The sequence below is a fragment of the Spermophilus citellus genome, assembly GCF_964194105.1.
Source record: "Spermophilus citellus genome assembly, chromosome: 1".
Taxonomy (NCBI): domain Eukaryota; kingdom Metazoa; phylum Chordata; class Mammalia; order Rodentia; family Sciuridae; genus Spermophilus; species Spermophilus citellus.
The window spans coordinates 107,186,678-107,208,806 of record NC_138182.1 but is presented as its reverse complement, the minus strand read 5'-3'; the positions used below and the strand labels follow the sequence as shown (position 1 = coordinate 107,208,806).

Here is a 22,129-nt window from a genome sequence, read left to right as displayed (position 1 = left end):
CTCCAACCCCGCAGTTCTGTTGGCTCCTCAACTGATAATCATCACCTGTGAACTCATTGCTACACTCTTACACCTATGCTGTCCACTTTTCTTTCCCCTTGCTCCTGGACAAAGGTGCTGGACAAAGGTGGTGACAGTGACGGTGGCCTTGCAGGCACCCCCGACAGGTGCCCTGGTGTTCTGCACCCATCCTCAGCTGAAGAAAGCTCCATTCAACCAGGCTAAGTGCGTCCGCTGATCTCTAGATTTATAATGTTGGACTTGGTCCAGCACCTTAGCTGGGAAAGCTGTGCTGGAGCTGGTGCTTCCAGGCTGCCCTCCTGCCTGCTGCTGAGGGGCTGGCCAGTGCTCCATGTCTAGACTCCTCCAGAGTCTGGTGGCTGGACTGTGCACTGACCCCCACTTTCCTTGTCAGGTTCTGGCCCTGCTGCCCTGTGCTCAGCTTAAAATGACCCACAGAGGCGTCTCCTTGCTCCACTCGTGATGGCAATCTCCACACGTGTGGAATAATTGTTTCCATTAGTATCTCATATATTTTACCAGAAAATTATCAGGCTTAGATCTGGTCACTAATTCCATTTATCTAGACGCCATAGGACGACTGCAGATTTCTGTACTTTCTATGTCCATTTTCACTGTTTACTAGGAATAAGCCAAGCCTGTCAATCTGTCATCAGAGAGCACACTTCTGGAAGCCACAAGAATCAGATCTGGCACCACCTACAGCCCTGCAGCCCACCCACCCTGGGACCCTAGAGAGAGGAAGATCACTGAGCTTCTCAGGCTTCTCCACCGAGGCCCGCACACTCCAACCACAGAAGGTGGGCAGCTGCTTGGCCACTAATGCACTGCAGAGCCTGCTACTGTGGCAGAAGCTGCTCGCTCCTTCTTGTTCCTACATTTCTGCAGGGTAGCTCTGACCTAGTATGGCAATGAAAACTGTGGACAGCATCTGGCATAAGCACCATCAGCCTCAGTGCCAATACCTGGTTCCTCTGGAAACAAGCAACAATGAGGTCCCTTGATGTCACTGCACATAGGAAACAAGATAAAACAGCTCCAGGCCCATGGGAGGAAGGGTCCAAAACAAGAAATCGACCATGAACAGCTCACTCCTGTAGCACCTTAGAGCATGACCTACAGCCAAACTTCCACCTCATTAAAGTTCCGCGATATTCAGTCTCCCTCTGACCAGAGCCAGGTGACACACATCCTGAGAGGAAGAGCTCACACACTCAGGTGACAGACACCTTGGAACTCAGGAACACAAGCACAGGCAGAGCCAGAGTCCCAGATACCAAGGAGCACCAGGAAGGTGCTGGGTGCTAGGAGGCATGGCCAAGGGTCACTCCATGAGACACCGTGTGAACAGCCCTGGGCCCTCTCCCACCTGGCCCACTAGGGCTCCCAGCAAGCACTGGGGACAGGCAACATTGAGAAACTAGACAAAAGAAAGCCACAGACCCAGGCAAAAGATCTGCCGAGGTCAAATGCCCTACTCATTGTCACCTTCATGCAGGTTAACTTGGAACTCAGAGGACTCACCTGTGACATCCAGATGGAAGGAGACTCTCTGGCCCCCGGCCTCACAGCTGTACTCCCCAGTGTCCGCCTTGCCCGCCTGCTGCACCACCAGCTGCCGCCTGCAGCCAGAGGCCTCCACGCGCACCTGGGAGCTCTGGCTCAGCTTCTTCCCATCCTTGTACCACGTCACCTCTGTCTGGGACTGGGCCACCTCACAGCTCAGAGTGGCACAGGCCCCCGCCTGGGCCTTCACCTCACTGTGTGCCAGCTGCCCCTTGGCAAACACAGCCTTGGGCTCTGGGGATAGAGGGGAAGGACACACAGGTCAGGGACTCCAGAACAGACCCAGCCCTGTCTCACAGCCTGAGCCCACCCCAGGGATAGCTGAGCAGAGTGTCCATCATGAGCAGAACACTGCATGGCCATGCCTAAGTTCTATCCTATGCATGACCCAAGCTGCAAACTCCAAGGCTGGTGGGTGGACAGCTGGGGAGCCCGTCCTCATCAGAGTCCTAAGCATTTCCTGATCTACCCTGATCCTGCAGGTAACTGCACTGTCACAGCCCACAAGGCTATCACAGCCAGGCCTACCTCCTGATGCCACCACCTTCCCAGCCATTGGGAATAGACCATGACCCTTCTCCTCCCTTGGACCCCAGCCCATCAGTGACTTCCCAGCTCTCCCACCATGCAGGGAGCACAAAAGCTGGTAGAGGCGGACACAGCAGGGAAGTCCACCTGAGCACCAAACCAGAAACCCGCATCTTTGTTGGCGACAGCTACCAAAGGAATGCAGGAGACCAGATTGCCAGTTCTGGCCAATCGGCAGAGACCTCAGAGCCTGTGCAAGCCAATCAGCATAGAGCTCAGTACCCCTATGGGCCAGTCAGCAGAGAACTCAGTGCCAATGTGGACCAATCAAGAGAGACCCCAGCACCAGGCAGGGGGGAGAGCCCAGCACCAAGTAAGCCATCAAGAGAGAGGCTGTAAGCCCCATGTGGTCCCTTCCCAGGCTCAAGGACAGGTCACAGTGGGGAGAAGGAGGAGATGGGGGAAGGACAGATGAACATGCAGGATTCCAAAGGGCCCAAGCAAGGGCTTTTGGAGCTCTGGGCCCAGCAAATAGACACAGGCAGATAGAGGGAGCCCCTGCCCCTGCAGGACATGTTCCCCAGACACAAACAACCCCAGTGCCCAACTCCACCCAAATCTGGCCACAGATGCTGAGGTCCAAGGTCAAGAAGGACACAGGCCTCACAGAGCCTAGGCTGCCACAGGTGCCATAGAGTTACCACCCTCCCTCCATTCACCCAACCCCAGCAGAACCCACCTGTGACATCCAGGCGGAAAGAGACCTTCTGGCCTCCAGCCTCGCAGCTGTACTCCCCAGCATCCGCCTTGCCTGCCTGCTGCACCACCAGCTGCCGCCTGCAGCCAGAGGCCTCCACGGGCACCTGGGAGCTCTGGCTCAGCTTCTTCCCATCCTTGTACCATGTCACCTCTGTCTGGGCCTGGGCCACCTCGCAGCTCAAAGTAGCACTCACCCCCGCCTGGGCCTTCACCTCACTGCGTGCCAGCTGCCCCTTGGCAAACACAGCCTTGGGCTCTGGGGATAGAGGGGAGGGACGCACAGATCAGGGACACAGTACTGATATCAACCCATCTGACAGGACTAAAGCTTCAATCTCCGTGAACTGGGTCCTCAATGAAGAGACATCATGTGTTCACTCCCATCAGGCTTGTGTTCACAGAGCATTTCCTGTCTCAGAGGTCAACTTCTCATGTTGGCTATGTCCTGAGCCAAGCGCGATCTGAAGCTGGAGGGAAGAGGCTGGACCATCAACTCCAGGTCCCTGGTTCACTGTTTGCCTCGGGACAGTGGCTGCATTGGCAGGTCCTGGCTGTTCATTACCACACTCCAGGCTGACACACCTTTGTCCTCTACAAACCAATCATGCCTTTCACTTCAGTGTGAGCTCACATCAAGGTATTGGCTCCACGACCTCAGGTGTTCCCATTTCCACACAACCAGAACACACCAACTAACCTACCCAGGGGCTACCCACACACAGCAGAATGGGGGCAGCCGCTGCTCTGACCCCTGTAACATCCTGCCAGGGCCTGGCCTCTGGTTGTTCAAGGACCAAGTCAGTAGCGGCAGCACACATGATGGTCCCGTGGGACCTTACGGCACCCCACTGACAGCCTTTCTCAGAGCAGGCCCACAGCTGAGCATGCTGGGGTTGGTCTCCTTCCTCCAGCACAGAGTCTGTGAGAGCCGCCACGTGGCCGCACAGGCATTGGTCTCTGTGCTGGGACAGAGTTGTGCTGCATAGCGCCTTGAGGGATTCCCTTACTCTTGGGGCTTGTTGGGGCTTTTTCCAGGATGGGGATACAATGAGGAAGGCTACTGTGGATGTCCATAGCAGCACAGGATGTGCATGGCCTTAGGAGACCTCTCAAACAGGGCACCAAGTGGCACTCTCAACAGTGTGGGCAGCTCCCGTCTCCAACCTCCCACAACCTCGAGGTTCTTGAACTGTGTACATCCCACTCCAACTGAATCATATGCCCCCTCACAGCACTAGTTTCCATCCCTGTCCATTTCGGCATGTAAATATGCTGAAGAGAGTCCACCCGGTGGATGTGGTATTCACTGACTCACTGGTCTCCACGGCTACCATTTGTGGAGAACTCAGCCACAGACAACTGCAGACCTCAGCAGATGCTGCCCCAGTCAGACAGAAGGCTGTGCTCCCACAGCACTTTCAGAAGGGGAAGACAAAGGCAGATAAAGCATGGACACCAGGACACACTCTCCATGAGATCAGTCAGGGCGCCATGCTGGAGGAGGGGACTGAGCAGGAGGACACACTCTCTGTGAGATCAGTCAGGACGCAATGCTGGAGGAGGGGACCAAGCAGGAGGTCCCACACTCCGTGAAATTGGTCAGGATGCCATGCTGGAAGAGGAGACTGAGCAGGAGGTCCCACACTCTGTGAGATCAGTGAGTGCCCTAAATTGGAGGAGGAGACTGGTGATGCAGATGCAGAGCCAGGGAACACCATGGTCAGAGTGATATTTGGGGACCCTCAGCCCTGGTGAGTGCCAAGGATCATCCTGCAGCAACAGACATGGCATGAGCAGGACGGTGGGCATGTGCGCCTAGCAGTGTGCTTCAGAGCAGTCCAAGGAGTCTGGGTGTGAGGAGGCAAAGTCCTGAGGGAGGTATTCTCAGAGGTGTGCTCACACTGGGCCCCTGTTTGTCTTTGCTTCTATGACAGAATAGTGAAAACCCATGCAAACGGCCAGGTGCAGTGCAGCTCTAAGAAAGAAGGGAGCCAAAGATGTAGGGACTTCTCACACAAATAGATAAAAATAAATCTTGAGATTGAGGAGCCAAGCCCCCAAGGAAAAGAGCAGTAGAGAATGAAGCCCACTTTTGAGTCATTTCCAATCCAGACTTTGAGGAGTTTGAAGCTGCGTGGGGGCAGGAGGCTACAGAGCTGTCATGGTTTGTTTTGTATTGCTAAAATATATGGCTGAGGCCAGATGTTAGAAAAGAAAAGATTATGTTGCTAAGACCTGCAGGTCTGAGGCTATGGTATGGCACTGCTGTAGCTCTAAGGAGGCCTCATGGCATCCCAATAGCAAGAGTACGTGAGGTGTCATTGAGGCACCAGGATTCTTAAAACAACCCTTTCTCACAAGAACCAATGCATCCCAAACATCTTGCCCAACACCTGCAGGTAAGTAATGATCTGGTCACAAAACTGAAAGCCATGACCTGACCTCCTCCACGAGACAGTGTTCATCTGTTCATGAGGGTGGAGCCATCTCATAACAGACCCACCACCTCAAAACACCAGTGCACTAGGTACCAAGCCCACACACAGACATCCTAGATACAACACATCTGAACTATAGCAGAAGAGAAGCAGAAAGCCTCTGACAGTTAGTGTGAACATTTCAGCATCTTGCTTTCCTAAAGAAACAATGGTTACAGCTGCTGGTACCCTAATCTTTGGAGAAATCCATGGAGGACTATGCCCAGGATCAGGGCAAACCAGAGCTAAAAGACCCTGATCAAACTGCAACTCAGCCTCGAGTCAGAGGATTCTGGAATGTGCCCAAATGGGTCAGTGATTTTCCACCTGCCTAGAAGAGCAAAGAGGAATCCTCTCTCTGAAGCAAGACAAAGTCATCCATATTCAACATCTTTTCTCATATAATGCCAGTTAATTGAAAATTATTTGACATGCCAGGAACTGGCATAAATATTATCAAACCTCCCACACACACACACAAAAATGCCATGCTAGAGGAAAGGTGATCTCAGTTATTACAGCTATTGGACAGGCATATAACCATGCTTAGTAGTACTGAAAAAATAAAGATAAGAAAATGAATCAAATCTGGCAACTTACTGGAGATAGAGTTCACTGGTAGAATGTGGGCTTAACATGTACAAGACCCAGGAATTATAGGGTGACTTCCACTACAGAATCTCAAACCTTAGAATCCATAAAAAATTGATGAAGTGGAACTTATGAATCAAAAATGCAATAACTCAAAGTAAACTCACTTTTGGTGGGACTGACAAACAATTAGATATAGCAGGACATGATATTAGTAAATTGAAAAACAGGTCAAAAGAAAATATCCAGGTTAAAGCAAAGAAAGAAGAAAGGATTATGAGGCAAAGAGAGGATATACATGTAAAAAACATGCAAATGTCTAACAGAGCTAAACAGGAGTCCTGAAAGGGGACACACATGGAACAGGACAGCAAAGGCCAAGTACACACACAGCTGATCAAAGATATAAGCCCAGAGATTCAAGATGCTCAGCAACCCCCACTGGGATGAATACAAAGGAAACCATATAAGTTTCATCAAGGTCATGCTGTAGAAAATCAAAATTGAAATGAAAAAGTCAAAAGTAACAGAAGGAAAAAAAAATACCTGACTCTCAAAGGAACCATAATAAACCTAATGTGAAAATATTTCAAAGTACAATATGGAAACCATGACTTGCCCTCCTCCAGGAGATAGTGTTCATCCATTCATGAGGGTGGAGCCACCTCATAACAGACCCACCACCTCAAAACAATGGAATAGCCTCTTTAAATAGGAAAAAAGTAAATAGTAAGCTCAATTCATAGTAGCTAAACTATGGAATCAACTTAGGTGCCCTTCAACATATAAATGGATAAAAAACTATGGTATATATACAAAATGGAATAGTACTCAACCTTAAAGAAGAATGAAATGATGTCATTTGTCAGTAAATGGATGAAACTAGAGACAAATATGCTAAGCAAAATTAGCCAATCACGAAGAACCAACGGCCAAATGTCTTCCCTGATATGCAGATGCTAGTTCACAATAAGGTTGGGAGGGGTGTCTAATTTGGACTAGACAGAAGGGAATGAAGGGAGAGCAGGCGGTATGCAGGTAGAAATGACAATAGAATACCCTTTGTTCATACATGATTACATACAACCAAAAGAATGAGAAGTTTTACTCCATTTATGTATGATGTGTCAAAATGCATTCTACTGTCATGTATACCTAATTAGAACAAAATTAAAAAATTTAAAAGTCTTCAAAATAAAAAAATATATATATAAGTGTCTCTTTCAAAAAAAAAGTAACTGCTGAACTATAATTTGATACCCAGAGAAAAGATCCCTCAGCATGAAAGAGATCTTGTTTTCATACAAGCAAAAGGCGGGGACTCTATATCACAGCAGTCCTGCTACATAAATAGGGAAGCCAGAGTTCTTCAAGCACACACACACCCCTGATGGTGCAAATCCTTATAAGACAAATCTTAGCCAGTTATAGAGCTTACCTGAGCCTTATCTTAAAATAGGTATAATCATAATCCTTCCACATAGAGTTGTTGTAAAGTGTAAGCAAGTAAAAAGACAAAACAACAGTCAACAAATTCCAGGTCTTCAGGGTGAATTTCCAGTGGCAGGCCATAGTGGTAGGAGGCCTCGTGAGAATAGGGGCCAACAGTAGCACACACCCTAACTTCCTGACACTTATCACAAGCAACACAAGGAAAAGCCTCAAGAAACCCACCTGTGATGTCCAGGCGGAAGGAGACCCTCTGTCCCCCGGCCTCACAGCTGTACTCCCCAGCATCCTCCTTGCCCGCCTGCTGCACCACCAGCTGCCGCCTGCAGCCAGAGGCCTCCATGTGCACCTGGGAGCTCTGGCTCAGCTTCTTCCCATCCTTGTACCACGTCACCTCTGTCTGGGACTGGGCCATCTCGCAGCTCAGGGTGGCGCTGGCCCCCGCCTGGGCCTTCACCTCACTGTGTGCCAGCTGCCCCTTGGCAAACACAGCCTTGGGCTCTGGGGACAGAGGGAAAGGACGCACAGGTCAGGGACTCCAGAACAGACCCAGCTCTGTCTCACAGCCTGAGCCCACCCCAGGGATGGCCGAGCAGAGTGTCCATCATGAGCAGAACATTGCATGGCCATGCCTAAGTTCTATCCTACACATGACCCAAGCTGCAAACTCCAAGGCTGATGGGTGGACAGCTGGGCAGCCTGTCCTCATCAGAGCCCTAAGCACTTCCTGATCCACTCTGATCCTGCAGGTAACTGCACTGTCACGGCCCACAAGGCTATCACAGCCAGGCCTACCTCCTGATGCCACCACCCTCCCAGACATTGGGAATAGACCATGACCCTTCTCCTCCCTTGGACCCCAGCCCATCAGTGGCTTCCCAGCTCTACCACTACGCAGGGGGCACAAAAGCATGGGGAGGCAGACACAGCAGCCCCCGGCCTCGCAGCTGTACTCCCCGGAGTCCGCCTTGCCCGCACCAAACCAGAAACCCACATCTTTGTTGGCCACAGCTACCAAAGGAATGCAGGAGACCAAACTGCCAGTGCTGGCCAATCAGCAGAGACCTCAGAGCCTGTGCAAGCCAATCAGCAGAGAGTCAAGTGCCAGCCAATCAGCCCAGAGCTCAGTTACAGTGTGGGCCAGTCAGCAGACAACTCAGTACCAGATGGGGCAAATTAGCACAGAGCTCAATGCCAGCCAATCAGCAGACAGCCAAGTGCCACTTTGGACCAATCAGCAGACAGCCAAGTGCCAGTGTGAACCAATCATCAGAGAACCATCATCCTGAGCCAATCAGAAAAAAAAAAAAAAACCAAAAACAAAAAAACAGCACCAGGCAGATCATTGGGAGAGAGCCCAGCACCAGGTAGGCTATCAGGAGAAAAGCTCTGAGCCCCTTGTGGCCCCTTCACAGGCTCAGAGACAGGTCACAGAGGGGAGAGGGAGGAGATGGGGGAAGGACAGATGGACATGCAGGATTCCAAAGGGCCCAAGCAAGGGCTTTTGGAGCTCTGGGCCCAGCAAGTAGGCACAGGCAGGTAGAGGGAGCCCCTGCCCCTGCAGGACACACTCCCCAGCCACAAACAACCCCCAGTGCCCAACTCCACCCAAAGCTTGGCCACAGATGCTGAGGTCCAAGGTCAGGAAGTACACAGGCCTCACAGAGCCTAGGCTGCCACAGGTGCCATAGAGTTACCACCCTCCCTCCATTCACCCAGCCCTAGCATCATCCACCTGTGACATCCAGGCGGAAGGAGACCCTCTGGCCCCCGGCCTCGCAGCTGTACTCCCCAGCGTCCGCCTTGCCCGCCTGCTGCACCACCAGCTGCCGCCTGCAGCCAGAGGCCTCCACGGGCACCTGGGAGCTCTGGCTCAGCTTCTTCCCATCCTTGTACCATGTCACCTCTGTCTGGGCCTGGGCCACCTCGCAGCTCAGAGTGGCACTCACCCCCGCCTCGGCCTTCACCTCGCTTTGTGCTCGCTGCCCCTTGGCAAACACAGCTTTGGGCTCTGGGGACAGAGAGTTGGAGAATTCAATTGGTATAAATAAATGAGGGCTCACCTTCTTGTCCTCAAATTCTGGTGCCTGTAGGATCCATTCATTAGCCTAAGTTGGATCTTCTTCCTTATACAATGCACACATTGGTGACTGTTTGGCCATCTTGTGGACGGTAAGCTCTCTGAACATGCTTTCTGAAAATTCTTCGTTTACCTCATTTTTGAATGCAGTTGAGCTGGGTTTGGGGCTCACGGCTGACCGGTGACCCTTACAACTTGGAACACAATGTCATCATGTCTCTGCTTCTCGTTGCTGCTGAGAATTCCCTCTCAATGAGGAGAAGCTGACGAACACATGTGTAAGGAAGACCCAGTTTCCCAGACCGACAGGCCCACAGAGAATGAACATAACTGTCCCCTCCTCATGTCCACTACCTAGAAACCCCCTATCCTTTCAAGGTCAGGTGCTGACGTCCCCTCCTGTGTAACAGTTCCACCAGCATCTCTTGTTGTTCATGAAAAGAGGGTTTCCACACTACAGAAGTCCATCACACTGGTGGGACCAGACACACAGACTGGCTGATTGTACCCCTGCCACCTCACACTTTGTCATCTAATAGAGACTTTTGCCTTAGGGATGCCTCTCTGAGATCTCAATGCAAGTGTGCAGAAACTCTCAATGCCCTGGACTGGATTTTAAAGTCTTTTCTTTTAAGAAATACATCCACATTGAGAGGAGTCCCTGTCCTCCTCAAAAGCTGTTAAGAAAAAGTTCAGCCTCTACTTCTGATTGTTACTGAAGGAAGTCACCCCAGAAATTCTTTCTTGGCCCATGAAGTGCCCTATCATAACATAAAACTCTTTTAAGGACAGGATGAGGTAAGGGAAGAGTGAGTTTTCACCTAAGCAAACATTTGATTGATATCTGTGGATAACTGGAGATTAAGGTAGAGGGAGGATTTTCACCTTTTTGCAGTTTGAAATCAGAAGAAATGTGGTTAAAAAAAAAAAAAGAAACAAAAACTTTTCTTTATTAAAATAAAACATGAAACCATATAAAAATAATATCTGTGAATAAAAATGACCCAAAAACTTTCAACAAAATATCTAAATCTTTAATTGTAACTTATGTCATTATATTATTTTATTTAGATAATATAAAAGTTTATTTCCATAATATGAGCATTTTTTAATCAGACCTAAATTACATTGGTATTTAATGTTGGTGATAACTAGAAAGAATGTTGAAATAGTAGATAAAATGTGAAAAAGTATACACTCTTAGATGCAACCTTTGCCCAGATTCGAATTGAAAGAGCCAAAATTACTTTTTTCCCGATAGTAGACATGTTTCTCCTTCTAGGCCTAAAATCAATTACTCTCAGCATGGAGTAATTAAATGAACTAATTAGATGTTGATGCAAATTGAGACTACACTTCTTTGAAAACTTCTTGGACTCTACCTTGACTACCAACTCTCTATTATTGGTAAATTTTTTTTGCCTGTCGTCTGGTTGTTTTTAGGAAAATAACACTTGCTTGTACAGGAAAGTAAAATCATTCATACATTTTAATTGACTTTACTTCCCAATGTTGAGGGGTTTTCTGTATTTGAATTCACAAAGAGACACATACGTGGCTCTGCTGTCAACTCTAGTACACAGGGTAATTTCATTTCAATCATTTAGAACATATCATGCTGTGAAATGATATAAATTTGTTCCTGATGTAACTCTGAATTACTCTGTTCATCTCTGGCTTATTGTATTAAGATGCATTTTCACCTAATATTTTTGCATTAGTTTATGATTTTCTTTAATCCTTATCTGAATTGATAATGCAGTTGTGCTCCTTAAAGGTTTTGAAAAGTCTAATGCTGTTAGGTAGGAAGTCAAATAAAATCAAACCACAATAAAGAAAAAGGCTGAGGCCATTTCCCTAGAGTAAATATGTATTGTTGTATAAGACTAAGGAGATTACAGAGGTTTATTATGTTTTGAAATTTTATTATATTTAAATGCATGTGGATATATTTGTCTCTTATAGTAAATATATCCTTTTTCTTACAAACATAAATTGTTTTCATATGAAAGCAAACACAAAAGAGGTGAGTTCATACAGAATGGCACTTATCTCTCAGAAACATCTAATTAAAATATGATGCAGGCCAACATCTAATTTAAAACTCTATGTTGACCTAAGTAAATACTGTCCTGTGCCTTGAGCCTTGATCTGTGTGTGTGTGTGTGTGTGTGTGTGTGTGTGTGTGTGTGTGTTTTACTTAGTTTTCTTTTTGTCACTGTCACCATCTTACAAGAAAATTAGAGGAAAAAAGTTTATTTGGGGGCTCACAGTTTCAGAGGTCTTAGTCCATACAAGGCAGATTCCATTCCTAGTGAGTGAAAAGTGAGGCAGCACACTAGGGTGCAAGAATGTGGCAGAGAAATTCAGCTCAGAACATCATAAGAGGAAGCAGAGAGAGTTGTGCTCTCAATGAATACAAAATACAAACCCCAAAGGCAAGTCCTCAGTGTCCCACCTTCTCCAGACACAACCTACCTGCCTACAGTTACCATCAAGTTAAATCCTATCTAGGGTTAATCATCTGCATTGATTAGGTTAGGCTCTCATAATCCAATCACTTCACCTCTACATTTTCTTGTATTGTCTCATACATAAGCTTTTGGGGAACACTTCATATCTAAACCCTAACAATAGGTGTGTGTTTGCATGTATTTCAGATATAGGATTTCATGATTACAATATTCAGAAAATATAATGTGAGGGCACAATTACCCCACTGATCAGTGCTGTACTCATTTAGTGTAAACTTTAAGTCCCTACCCATTTATAGGCAATCAAATGGTCTTGCAACAGATTCTACATGTTGAATCAAATGAGAAATATCCGTTTACTCTTGCTCGCTTAAATTATAAAATATTACCTCTTAAATCAATACTATACCCCTGTACAATTTTTTCTCTGTAATTCTTTGTTTCCCTTCTTCAACTACAATTATTTAATCTTGACCATAAAGCTCAGTGGTTCCTTGGTATCTGTGAGGGATGGACTCTATGACTTTCTTGGATACCAACACCCATAGATGCTCCAGCCCTGTGTTGTGTTTGCCCATAATCTATACACACCTTCCGTACAGTTTTAATCATGTCTAGATTCCTGCTCATATCTGTTACAAAGTAGAAGTAACAGCTTTTATAAATACTTGTTGAAGTAATAAAGACAAGAAAATAAGTGTATGGATATCCAGTACAGATAGTTCTTTCTCCAAATATTTTTCAATTGTAGTTTGGTTGAATTTCCTGGTTTGGGTCAGTGTTTTCACCACTGTGACTTGACATGAACAATTTTTAGGAGAAAACGTTTATTTGCATGCTCAAGGTTTCTGAGATCTTAATCCATAGATAGCTGATTCCATTCCTTGAGACTCCAGAGGAGGCAAAACATCATGACAGAAAAGTGTGACAGAAGAAAGGGGTTCAGGACATGGCCACCAAGAAGCAGAGAAAGAGAGGCTCTCCACACCATGGATAAAATATAAACCACAATGGCATGCCCCCATGGGCCCAGATCTTTCAGCCACACCCCACTTCCTTACAGGTGTCACCCAGTGAATTCCTAGCAGGGGATTAATGCACTGATTAGATCAGGCTCTCATAAACCGATCACTTCACCTCTAAGTCTTCTTGCATTGTTTCATGCATGAACTTTTGGAGGACACTTCACATCTAAACCATAATACTCTACTCCTTTCCCCCATCACACAATGAAAAACATGTTTAGCCCATTTCCTAGGGTTCTCATAGTCTCAACAGTTCCAGGATTGCCCAAAAGTCCAAGTCCAATGTTGCCTGAGAATCAAGGCAAACTCCCAGCATTAGCCCCTGTAAAAATCAAAAGCAAGTTACATCTATCCAATATATAAAGGCACAGAGTAAACATTTTATTCCAAAAGTAAGAAATAGGGGCATTAAAAGAAGGGATGAGACCAAAGCAAGACTAAAATCCAGCTGAGCAAACAAGTCTTATATTTCTATGACCAGCATCTGGGGAACTTGGCTCTGTGATGTTTTCTCCAAAGGTCTTGTGTAGCTCTAACTCTATGACTTTGCTTGTTGCAGTCCACCTGGTTTCTCTGTTGTCTTGTCTTTGATTCATTCCTACAGATTTTCTCTGCAGACATTCCATTGAACAGGCAATTCTTAACATGGGGGTCACCACTGCAGCTTCTGCTTCCTCCTCCTCACATCTCCACACCCCACCTTGGGAGACACATTTAAACCATAACACTCCAGGTGTGGAATCCATAGTCAGAGGACAGAGTTTTTGTAGAAACACAGTCTATACTCACTATCAAACTGCATTCATGTTATTAAATAAATAAGAGAAATCAAAGCTTAGAAAAATGGAAGTCAATGAAAAGGTTGGAATACCAAGAATCGAGAAGGGCCCAGATGATACAGTAAATATTTATAATTTATATTGATCAAATAAAGGTCATTAAGATTTCCATCACATTATTACTTTGAAAAACATTACACTATGCTGCAAGAATGTACATAATTACTACCTGTTAATCAAAGAGTTTTGTAAAACATAAAGGGAGATTAAAATACTAACTACTGTGACGAAGTTGTGGCTCATTGGTAGAGTGCTTGCCTAGCATGTGTGAGGCACTGAGTTTGATTCTCAACACTACATATAAATCAATAAAATAAAGGTTTATTGACAACTAAAAATAGTCTAAAAATATTAACTACATTGATTTGATTAATACACACTGTATACATGTATTGAATTATCACACAATACTCCATAAGTATGAAAATTAAGATAATCATTAATAAAAATGCATTTTTTTTTCTAAAAATAACTGTAATGAAGTAGTGGCAGTGTTTTCAGCAGTAGGGATTTTTTAATCCTTTTTCAGGGCACGAAAGATAGCAGTATTCAGCTTCAGGATATCTCCATCCTAGGATGTCACTGCTATAAATTTCAAACACTGAGACAAAAGAAACTTCTCAGTGTCAATCACAGGTTTACACCTGGACAAATCAGGGCAGGCCAGGAGTACTTGTGTTGTCCACAACATCAGCACCTATGTGACCACAATTCTGCTGCAAGACACTCTGAGACTCATGTGATTCAGACTACAAAGGAGGTGTTTTCCTCTAATAACAGAGCAAAATCATAATAGGTTGAAAACAGCTTTTTTTTTTAGGAAACTGGTAATATGCTAACAGCACACCTAAAGTAAACACTTTGAGGCTAGCTAAGATGACTATACAGAGAAAATAAATGGCCTATTGTAACTTGAAATAAGGACTTCTAAAGTTTATTTCACCAAATTATTCTTTTCTAAAGTTGTTCTTTTTAGTTATACATGACAGTAGAGTATATTTTGACATATTTATACAAAATGAGGTACATTTTACTCTAATTAGGATCCCTGTCTTGTGTCTTGTGGTTGTACATGATGTGGAGATTTACTGTGGTGTATGTATTTAAAAAATAAAAGCAATTTAAAAAAAAGAAAAGTTAAGTCGGCTTTATTCCACTTGCTTTCCTATTCTTGTACCTCCTCCCTTCCCTTCATTCCCCTTTGTCTAATCTACTGAATTTCTACTCTTCCCTTTGCCCCCGTACCCTTGTTGTGTGTTAGCATCTGCATATCAGAGAGAACATTTGACCTTTGGGTTGGGGGGATTGGCTTATTTCTTTTAGCATAATAGTCTCCAGATCCATCCAATCATATAATTCTTTGGGAATATTTGTAATGGTATCAGAACTTTAGGTTTCTTTTGTATGCTTTCCCATCATACTCTGATATAATACAAAGATGAAGTCTCAACTTAGTTGACATTTATTGGTTGTGACATTTACCATAATCTCTAATAAACTAACATTCTTTAGCTGGTCAGAATCATATCTCCAATGCAGACAAGGATTTCAATCAACAAGCATAACTTGCGAATATTGAGGAGACTGGTATTTGAGGAAATAGGAAAATTGAAGTTTTCCAGGAAAGGCAGAAATTACTTTGTGGAATATGTCTAGTATTACTGGGTAAAATTAATCTCAGAAGAATTGAAGTATTTTTAATAACTGGAGCAGGAAATTCAAAGGTAGAGCTGAATGTAGAATATAAGAGAAGCCCACCAAAGAAAAGGGAAAGGGAACCTGGCAATCTCTTTCCACAATGCCCACCAGCAAGACCAAGCTATACAGTGAGCCTATATCCATGAACATTTGTGAATTTGGAATAGCATCCTCATTCTTAACAAAAGACCTGGGAATGTAATTCCTTGTAAAGGAAAAATATACCACCACTATAGAGAAAGTTCATTTTTTAACCATGTAGAATTTATTGCTAGTAGCCTATTAGATATGTAGCTGGCTATCACATGCCTCGGATTCTACATTGACTTCCATTTTTTTTCTAGTAGCCTGTCCTACTCTGCAGTGAGGCTCATCAAATGGCCAATGAATAGGTATCATAGTAATTAAAATATTCAGATACTGAAATGCTCACATTGTGGCATAATTTGAATGCAAGTGATATGCTAATTTTATTTTACATGTTTGCCATACATTGATATCTATCATTTAGTTTCTGTAATATATCATCCATTTATGGTTAACTGTTGGCTTTCAAATATATGTCATCACTATGCAGAAAAGCAAATCTTAATTATGTTCTAATAGATCGACTAATGTCTACTGGAATAAAGATTTTTATGATGCAGAGCATGCTACAGGGATACTGCCACATCGATGTTCATAGCAGCACAATTCACAATAGCTAGACTGTGGAACCAACCCAGATGCCCTTCAATAGATGAATGGATAAAAAAATGTGGCATCTATACACAATGGAGTACTATGCCTCAATAAAAAATGACAAAATCATAGAATTTGCAGGGAAATGGATGGCACTAGAGCAGATTATGCTTAGTGAAGCTAGCCAATCCCTAAAAACCAAATACCAAATGTCTTCTTTGATATAATGAGAGCAACTATGAACAGAGCAGGGAGGAAGAGCAGGAAGAAAAGATTAACATTAAACAGAGACATGAGATGGGAGGGAAAGGGAGAGAAAAGGGAAATTGCATGGAAATGAAGGGAGACCCTCATTGCTATACAAAATTACATATAAGAGGTTGTGAGGGGAATGGGAAAATAAACAAGGAGAGAAATGAATTACAGTAGATGGGGTAGAGAGAGAAGATGGGAGGGGAGGGGAGGGGGGATAGTAGGGGATAGGAAAGGTAGCAGAATACAACAATTACTAATAGGGCATTATGTAAAATTGTGGATGTGTAACCGACGTGATTCTGCAATCTGCATTTGGGGTAAAATTGGGGGTTCATAACCCACTTCAATCTAATGTATGAAATATGATATGTCAAGAGCTTTGTAATTTTGTGAACAACCAATAAAAAAATAAAAGAAAAGAAAAAAAAGATTTTTATGATGCAATATTGTGTATATATAAGTTATTATAAAAAAACTTGAAATATTTAATTAGTATATTCAGTTAATCTAGATAATTCAAGTAAGAATAATTTTCCTCAATAGATTAACTTTAAACATTACAAAGTTTATTAGCAAAGCTTCTTCATTTAACTATCTGCTGTACCAGTCAATGATCCCCATTGCCTGTGTAAAGCATATGAATTTGATGCCTAGGGCACATCAAATGCCAGTGGCAGCTCATCTCTCCTCTAGATGGACAATAATTTTTTCTAGCACATGACATTAACATTTGCAAAATATGGATGACTTTTCCTCAAAGCCAATTATGTAACTTATGCTTAAAATTACAGCAATGACACATAAATATTATGAAGAAAAATTTGAATATATTTGAAACAGCAGAATTTCTTATTTTTACAATCTATTTTATATCAAATTGTAAGGTAATAAATGAAACATAAGGGAATATAGGTATGAGTTAGAGATTTGAAAAACTGAGAATGTAAAAATAAGAAAGGTCTTCACACTTAGACTGCCATGCTCTGACCCATTCTCTCTTCCCAGTGAACAAATTAAACTAATAATAATAACTAAAATATTATATGTTTTATGCAATGGTGATGATGTCAAATGTCATTCAGCCAACATGCACCTGTAAACATGCATTTTTACTTCATGAAAAATATGTTTTATTTTATAATAAATTATATAAACACTTGCTTGTAGATGTATGTATGCATACATGCACACCATTAACACATACGTCTGGACACCACTACCACTCACCTCACACACATGCACACCAATTTATTGTAATTTTCTATTATTTACTTTAGAACTCATAAAGCCAAACAAAGAAGTAAAGGTTTTACTATGACCCAACTATTATTTCTATTTGATTTTATCCTAGCAGACACAAGAAAGAAAACCAAAACAAAAATCCTTGACTTTACTCACCAATTAGTTTTATAGGATGACAGGTTTGGAGTTCTCCAAATGATACCTCAGGTGAAAGATTTACTGTTGTTTATAATGATAGAAAAGTGAATTGTGTTATCTCTGTTCTATATGTGCTCAATAATATTGTGTTGAAAAGTGAAGTGTAAAAATGTACCTTAAAGAATAATTGTTCTTGTTGTTCTTAAGGCACTATGCCATGAGATATCTTACATTTTGAGGCAAATGCTTCCATTTTTTCTTCACTGAGCACAAGTGCTCTATCACAAAGAACAAAAATGCATATCTAAAGAGGGAATGACATTTTTTTCTTGATAGTTCAGAATTGTCTGTGTTTTAACCTTGGCCAATTTTTTATCAGAATATTCTCTTTAATTCAGTCTTAGCATAGATTATTGCTATGTACTATAATTTTCTACTTTGATGACATCAAAGAAAATTTTTCATGAAAATATTGTTCAATTCTTAAGGAAAACATTTTTCAAGAGTCCAAAATGCAGTCTGAACATAACTCCATTGATTAAAAGGGCAGAAGGACTTTGAAGGCTGTGGTAGAGGGCGCTAGTTGACAGTGTGTGCTACTTGGCCTTTCCCCCACACAAGTAACTTCCCCTTATTCCCAAGAGTGAGCTTCCCAATGCAGTTAGGTTTCTGCCTTACCACAAACTGAGAGATGAGAGTATTTAGCTTTCTTTATATTTAGGTTCTAAAAGGTGGCTCTAAGGTCCTTAGGAAAGACATTCACAGATTGTAAACCTGGGGAGAGGTTTTTAAATACATTTACATGTATCTAAAAGGGGCAGAGACAGTATTTACAATTATAAGTTTTCTAAAAAAATGCTGCAATAAAAGCAAAATCAGAGGCTACATGAAGGGAAAAGCCATCTATAAAGTTGAGTCAATTTTGAGAGGAACATTAAGGCTGCTCTGAGTGTTAAAGACATTGTCACTACTGTGGGCAAAATAGTAGCCACTAGACTCAAGAGGCTACAAAGTTCTAGAAGTGTGGCTATCAGAACTTAATTATTGAAAATTTAATTAATTTAAATTTAGCTAAGATTAATTTAATCAACTGCTAGTAGACAGTGGTTACAATATATGATTGCATAGATAAGATTAACATAACCAATAGTTATTAATTTGAACAAAGGTAAATCTTAGTTTAAAAAGGAAAGAAAGATAGTTGATATATAAACCTTTTGTATTTATGTAGGATACTTTATGCACTCATTTTTGCTGCTTTTCTTTATTTTCTGTTTGTTTATATGTTTTCTTGTTCTTTTACTTATGATCAATAATCAAAATGTCACTAGTAAACACACAATAACATTGTTTAAAATATGTGTGTGCTCTGTTATTACTCATTTTCCAAATAAAAGATGGATACCACAGCACCATAGACTTTCTTGAGAGAGAAAAGTAATCTCCCCCAAATTGCAATTTGGTTTGGATACAACTTCGTTGTATAGTGCTTGAGATGCATAGCATAATATTTCAGAACAGATAAAATTTTATCCCCTAAAAAAGTTCTCTGCCTCTGGTTTATATCAATATTTTTTTTCTGAATAAACGACTTGGGTAATAACCCAGGTCCATATTTATTTTCATTGTGCTTATTGCAATTTTGTTGCAGGAGACATATATTTTCAATAGAAACTCGTCTCCGTGTTCATTGTGTAGTTTAGCTTTTCTTGATTGTTTGTTTTCTGAAAGATATACACGTCCACCTCAAGGCCAAGCTGTGTCCTGTTGACATCTTTTCCATAGCGCTCTCTCTAGTACCTTAAGGTGTCATCTAGTCTCCTCCTCCCTGTAATGTCAACCTCTGCCCTGATTGTTTCTCCTATCTCAGTCTAAAATCAAATGAAAACCATCCCCATCCAGAATCAAAGAGAACCACAGCAGCGACAGTAATGACTACAATAACACACATGTGTGGTTAAGTTATGATCATTTGTTCCAATTACTAAGGTGCAGAAATACAAAGACCATCTACATTCCCAGTACCTCTTTTTAGCAAACTAATCTAAGAAAAAACAAGAAAAATGACTGAAACCTAACTTATAGAGAGAAAAAGAACAAAAAATAATGGAAGAAACAATAAATAATGAAGCAAAGATAATATTGTATCAAAAGCAGGACCAAAATGAAATAATGCTTTGAAATTTTGTTGCTTATTAATAAAACCAATCATTTCATTGGACATAAGAAGGAAAACACATGAGAGGTTATACAGAACTCTGGCTTATAGTACAAAACAACTTGGGAAGAAAAGTTCAAAATTCAGAGTAATCTGACACAACCTTAGAACCCGGCACTGTCAAATCATTGCTGTGTTATTGGAGAAGTTTTGCAATATCTCTGTCTCTATTTTTTTAACTTATAAAATTGGCATAAAATTAATACCTATATCATGGAGTTGTTCAGAGGGTGAGAAAGCTAGTAAATTTAAAGCATCTAATTTGAGTACCTGGCACATGATAAATCTTCCATACACATTTGGTATTATTAATATACTATTACTGTTCGCACACATGCTTGTAAGGATGTCTGTGTTTGCTTTCTACTTCAGTGTCAATTTTCTTCAGATGCTTCTTTCTTCATTTTATAAAAGTTGCTCTTCAGATTTGACTGTTAAATCTTTGTTATATTCCTGATGTCTGTGAAGTTTCAGTTTTATTCATATTTCCAGCTACCTATTCAATAGAATGATTAGGTTGTTCTTCAAAAGAACACTATGTCCAATCTAAAATAACTACCACTTTTCCCCTTTCTCCACTTATAACCATCATGGCCTCTTACCCATGCCTTTTCCACACCTACTACAAGGACATGGATCTTCCCCAAAGTTTCAAAAACACTTGCCTTTTCTCCCTCACATGGTTGTTGTCCATTTTAAATAGGTGAAAGCGATAAAGGATCACCATAGATAAGGTCTGACCATGGCAGGGAGTCATTTCATGTTACTGACTGAGGCAGTGCAGCAACCTCACCTGTGAGATGAGCATTTACTCTTGAGAGCTCTTGTCTCTTTCACCTTCCTTTCATTCACTTGGCCTCCCATGGTGTGATCCATGCTCATTGCCAGGCTAAATAATTTGTCCCCACCTGTGCAACTTCCTAATTAATCTTCCATTGCTTTAAAGTTTTCAGTGTGCTTTCCTTACTGAAGCTCACACTACATAAAATTGAGTACATTTTCAATGCTCTCAGAATCATTCCCTACTATCTTTCCACTCTTCTCTCTCTTCACTTTGCAGTTCTCCTTTTTAGTCTCTGGTCACTCCTAAACTGACAGCTTTTACAAACAACTTGTGATTTTCCTTGTTTCCTTGGCTTTATGTACACTGGCCTCCCTTCCTTAAATGTATTTCACAGATGGAAAAATGCCAATTTTACCTCCCTTAACTTTTGACTATACCAGTATATTCTATGTGAAAATCTTCTCTCTCCTTTCAAATAATTGTTGCACTAAAATTAATTTCCCTTTCAAATAATTGTTGCACTCAAAAAGCTTAATCATAGTGTATTATCAAACTATAGTATAAACATGGTGTTTTTATACTACAGTGTGAGCTTTTTGCAAAAAGATGCAATTTTTAAATATTTATTCATTCACATACTTTCCTCCACTGACCTTTACATACATGATTAATATTTTAAATGTGCAGATCATTCAGGATAACATAGTAGTGAAAGTTGTTATTTATTTTTGAAAATAACATATGATCTTTAATTAAAATATTTTTTAAAACTTCTCATCTCTCACTGTGAAATATAACCAAGATTGAAATACCTAAATGTTAATATAGTGATCTACTTACCTATCTAAAAAACATAATTCAAAGTATTATAAGAGATGAAATAAGTTGAAATTGATTATTTCAATATTTTTAGAAACATTCTTATTAAATTTTCACATTTATTTTAAGTTCGCTTTCTAGTAAGCTCTTCATTTTAGGGGATGGACTGCCATCTGGTGGAAATTTTAAGTCTTAACAAAATAATCTAAAATAATTGTATGCAGTTTGCCCATTTCTGTTGTTGTTATGAGCCCGTTAAGCATTTCGGTTACACAGCAGAAAATGTATTAAATTAAATTAATGAGCTGAAGTTTATTATAAAATAAAAGCCAATGGTGTTATTTTTAAATTAAACAAGTATGCATTTCTTTTTGCCTTAACCATCCATTTGTATAAAAATGAATTTAACATTATGAACATTAAAATCATAAAAAACTCACAGAATAGACAAATAAACAATGATGATTGTTTGGTATCATTTAGCA

The 22,129-nt window shown here is 41.9% G+C and overlaps 1 protein-coding gene across 1 annotated transcript in view; it reads right to left on the bottom strand.

The window, feature by feature from the left end:
- LOC308645326 (obscurin-like) overlaps window positions 1–22,129 on the bottom strand; it is a gene marked incomplete at its 5' end in the record, with an annotated part of 148,115 nt that overhangs the window by 92,282 nt on the left and 33,704 nt on the right. The window contains 4 exon segments of the mRNA XM_081287369.1: window positions 1,546–1,821; window positions 2,855–3,130; window positions 7,617–7,892; window positions 9,127–9,402. Of these exon segments, the coding sequence (XP_081143495.1) occupies window positions 1,546–1,821; window positions 2,855–3,130; window positions 7,617–7,892; window positions 9,127–9,402 (1,104 nt within the window).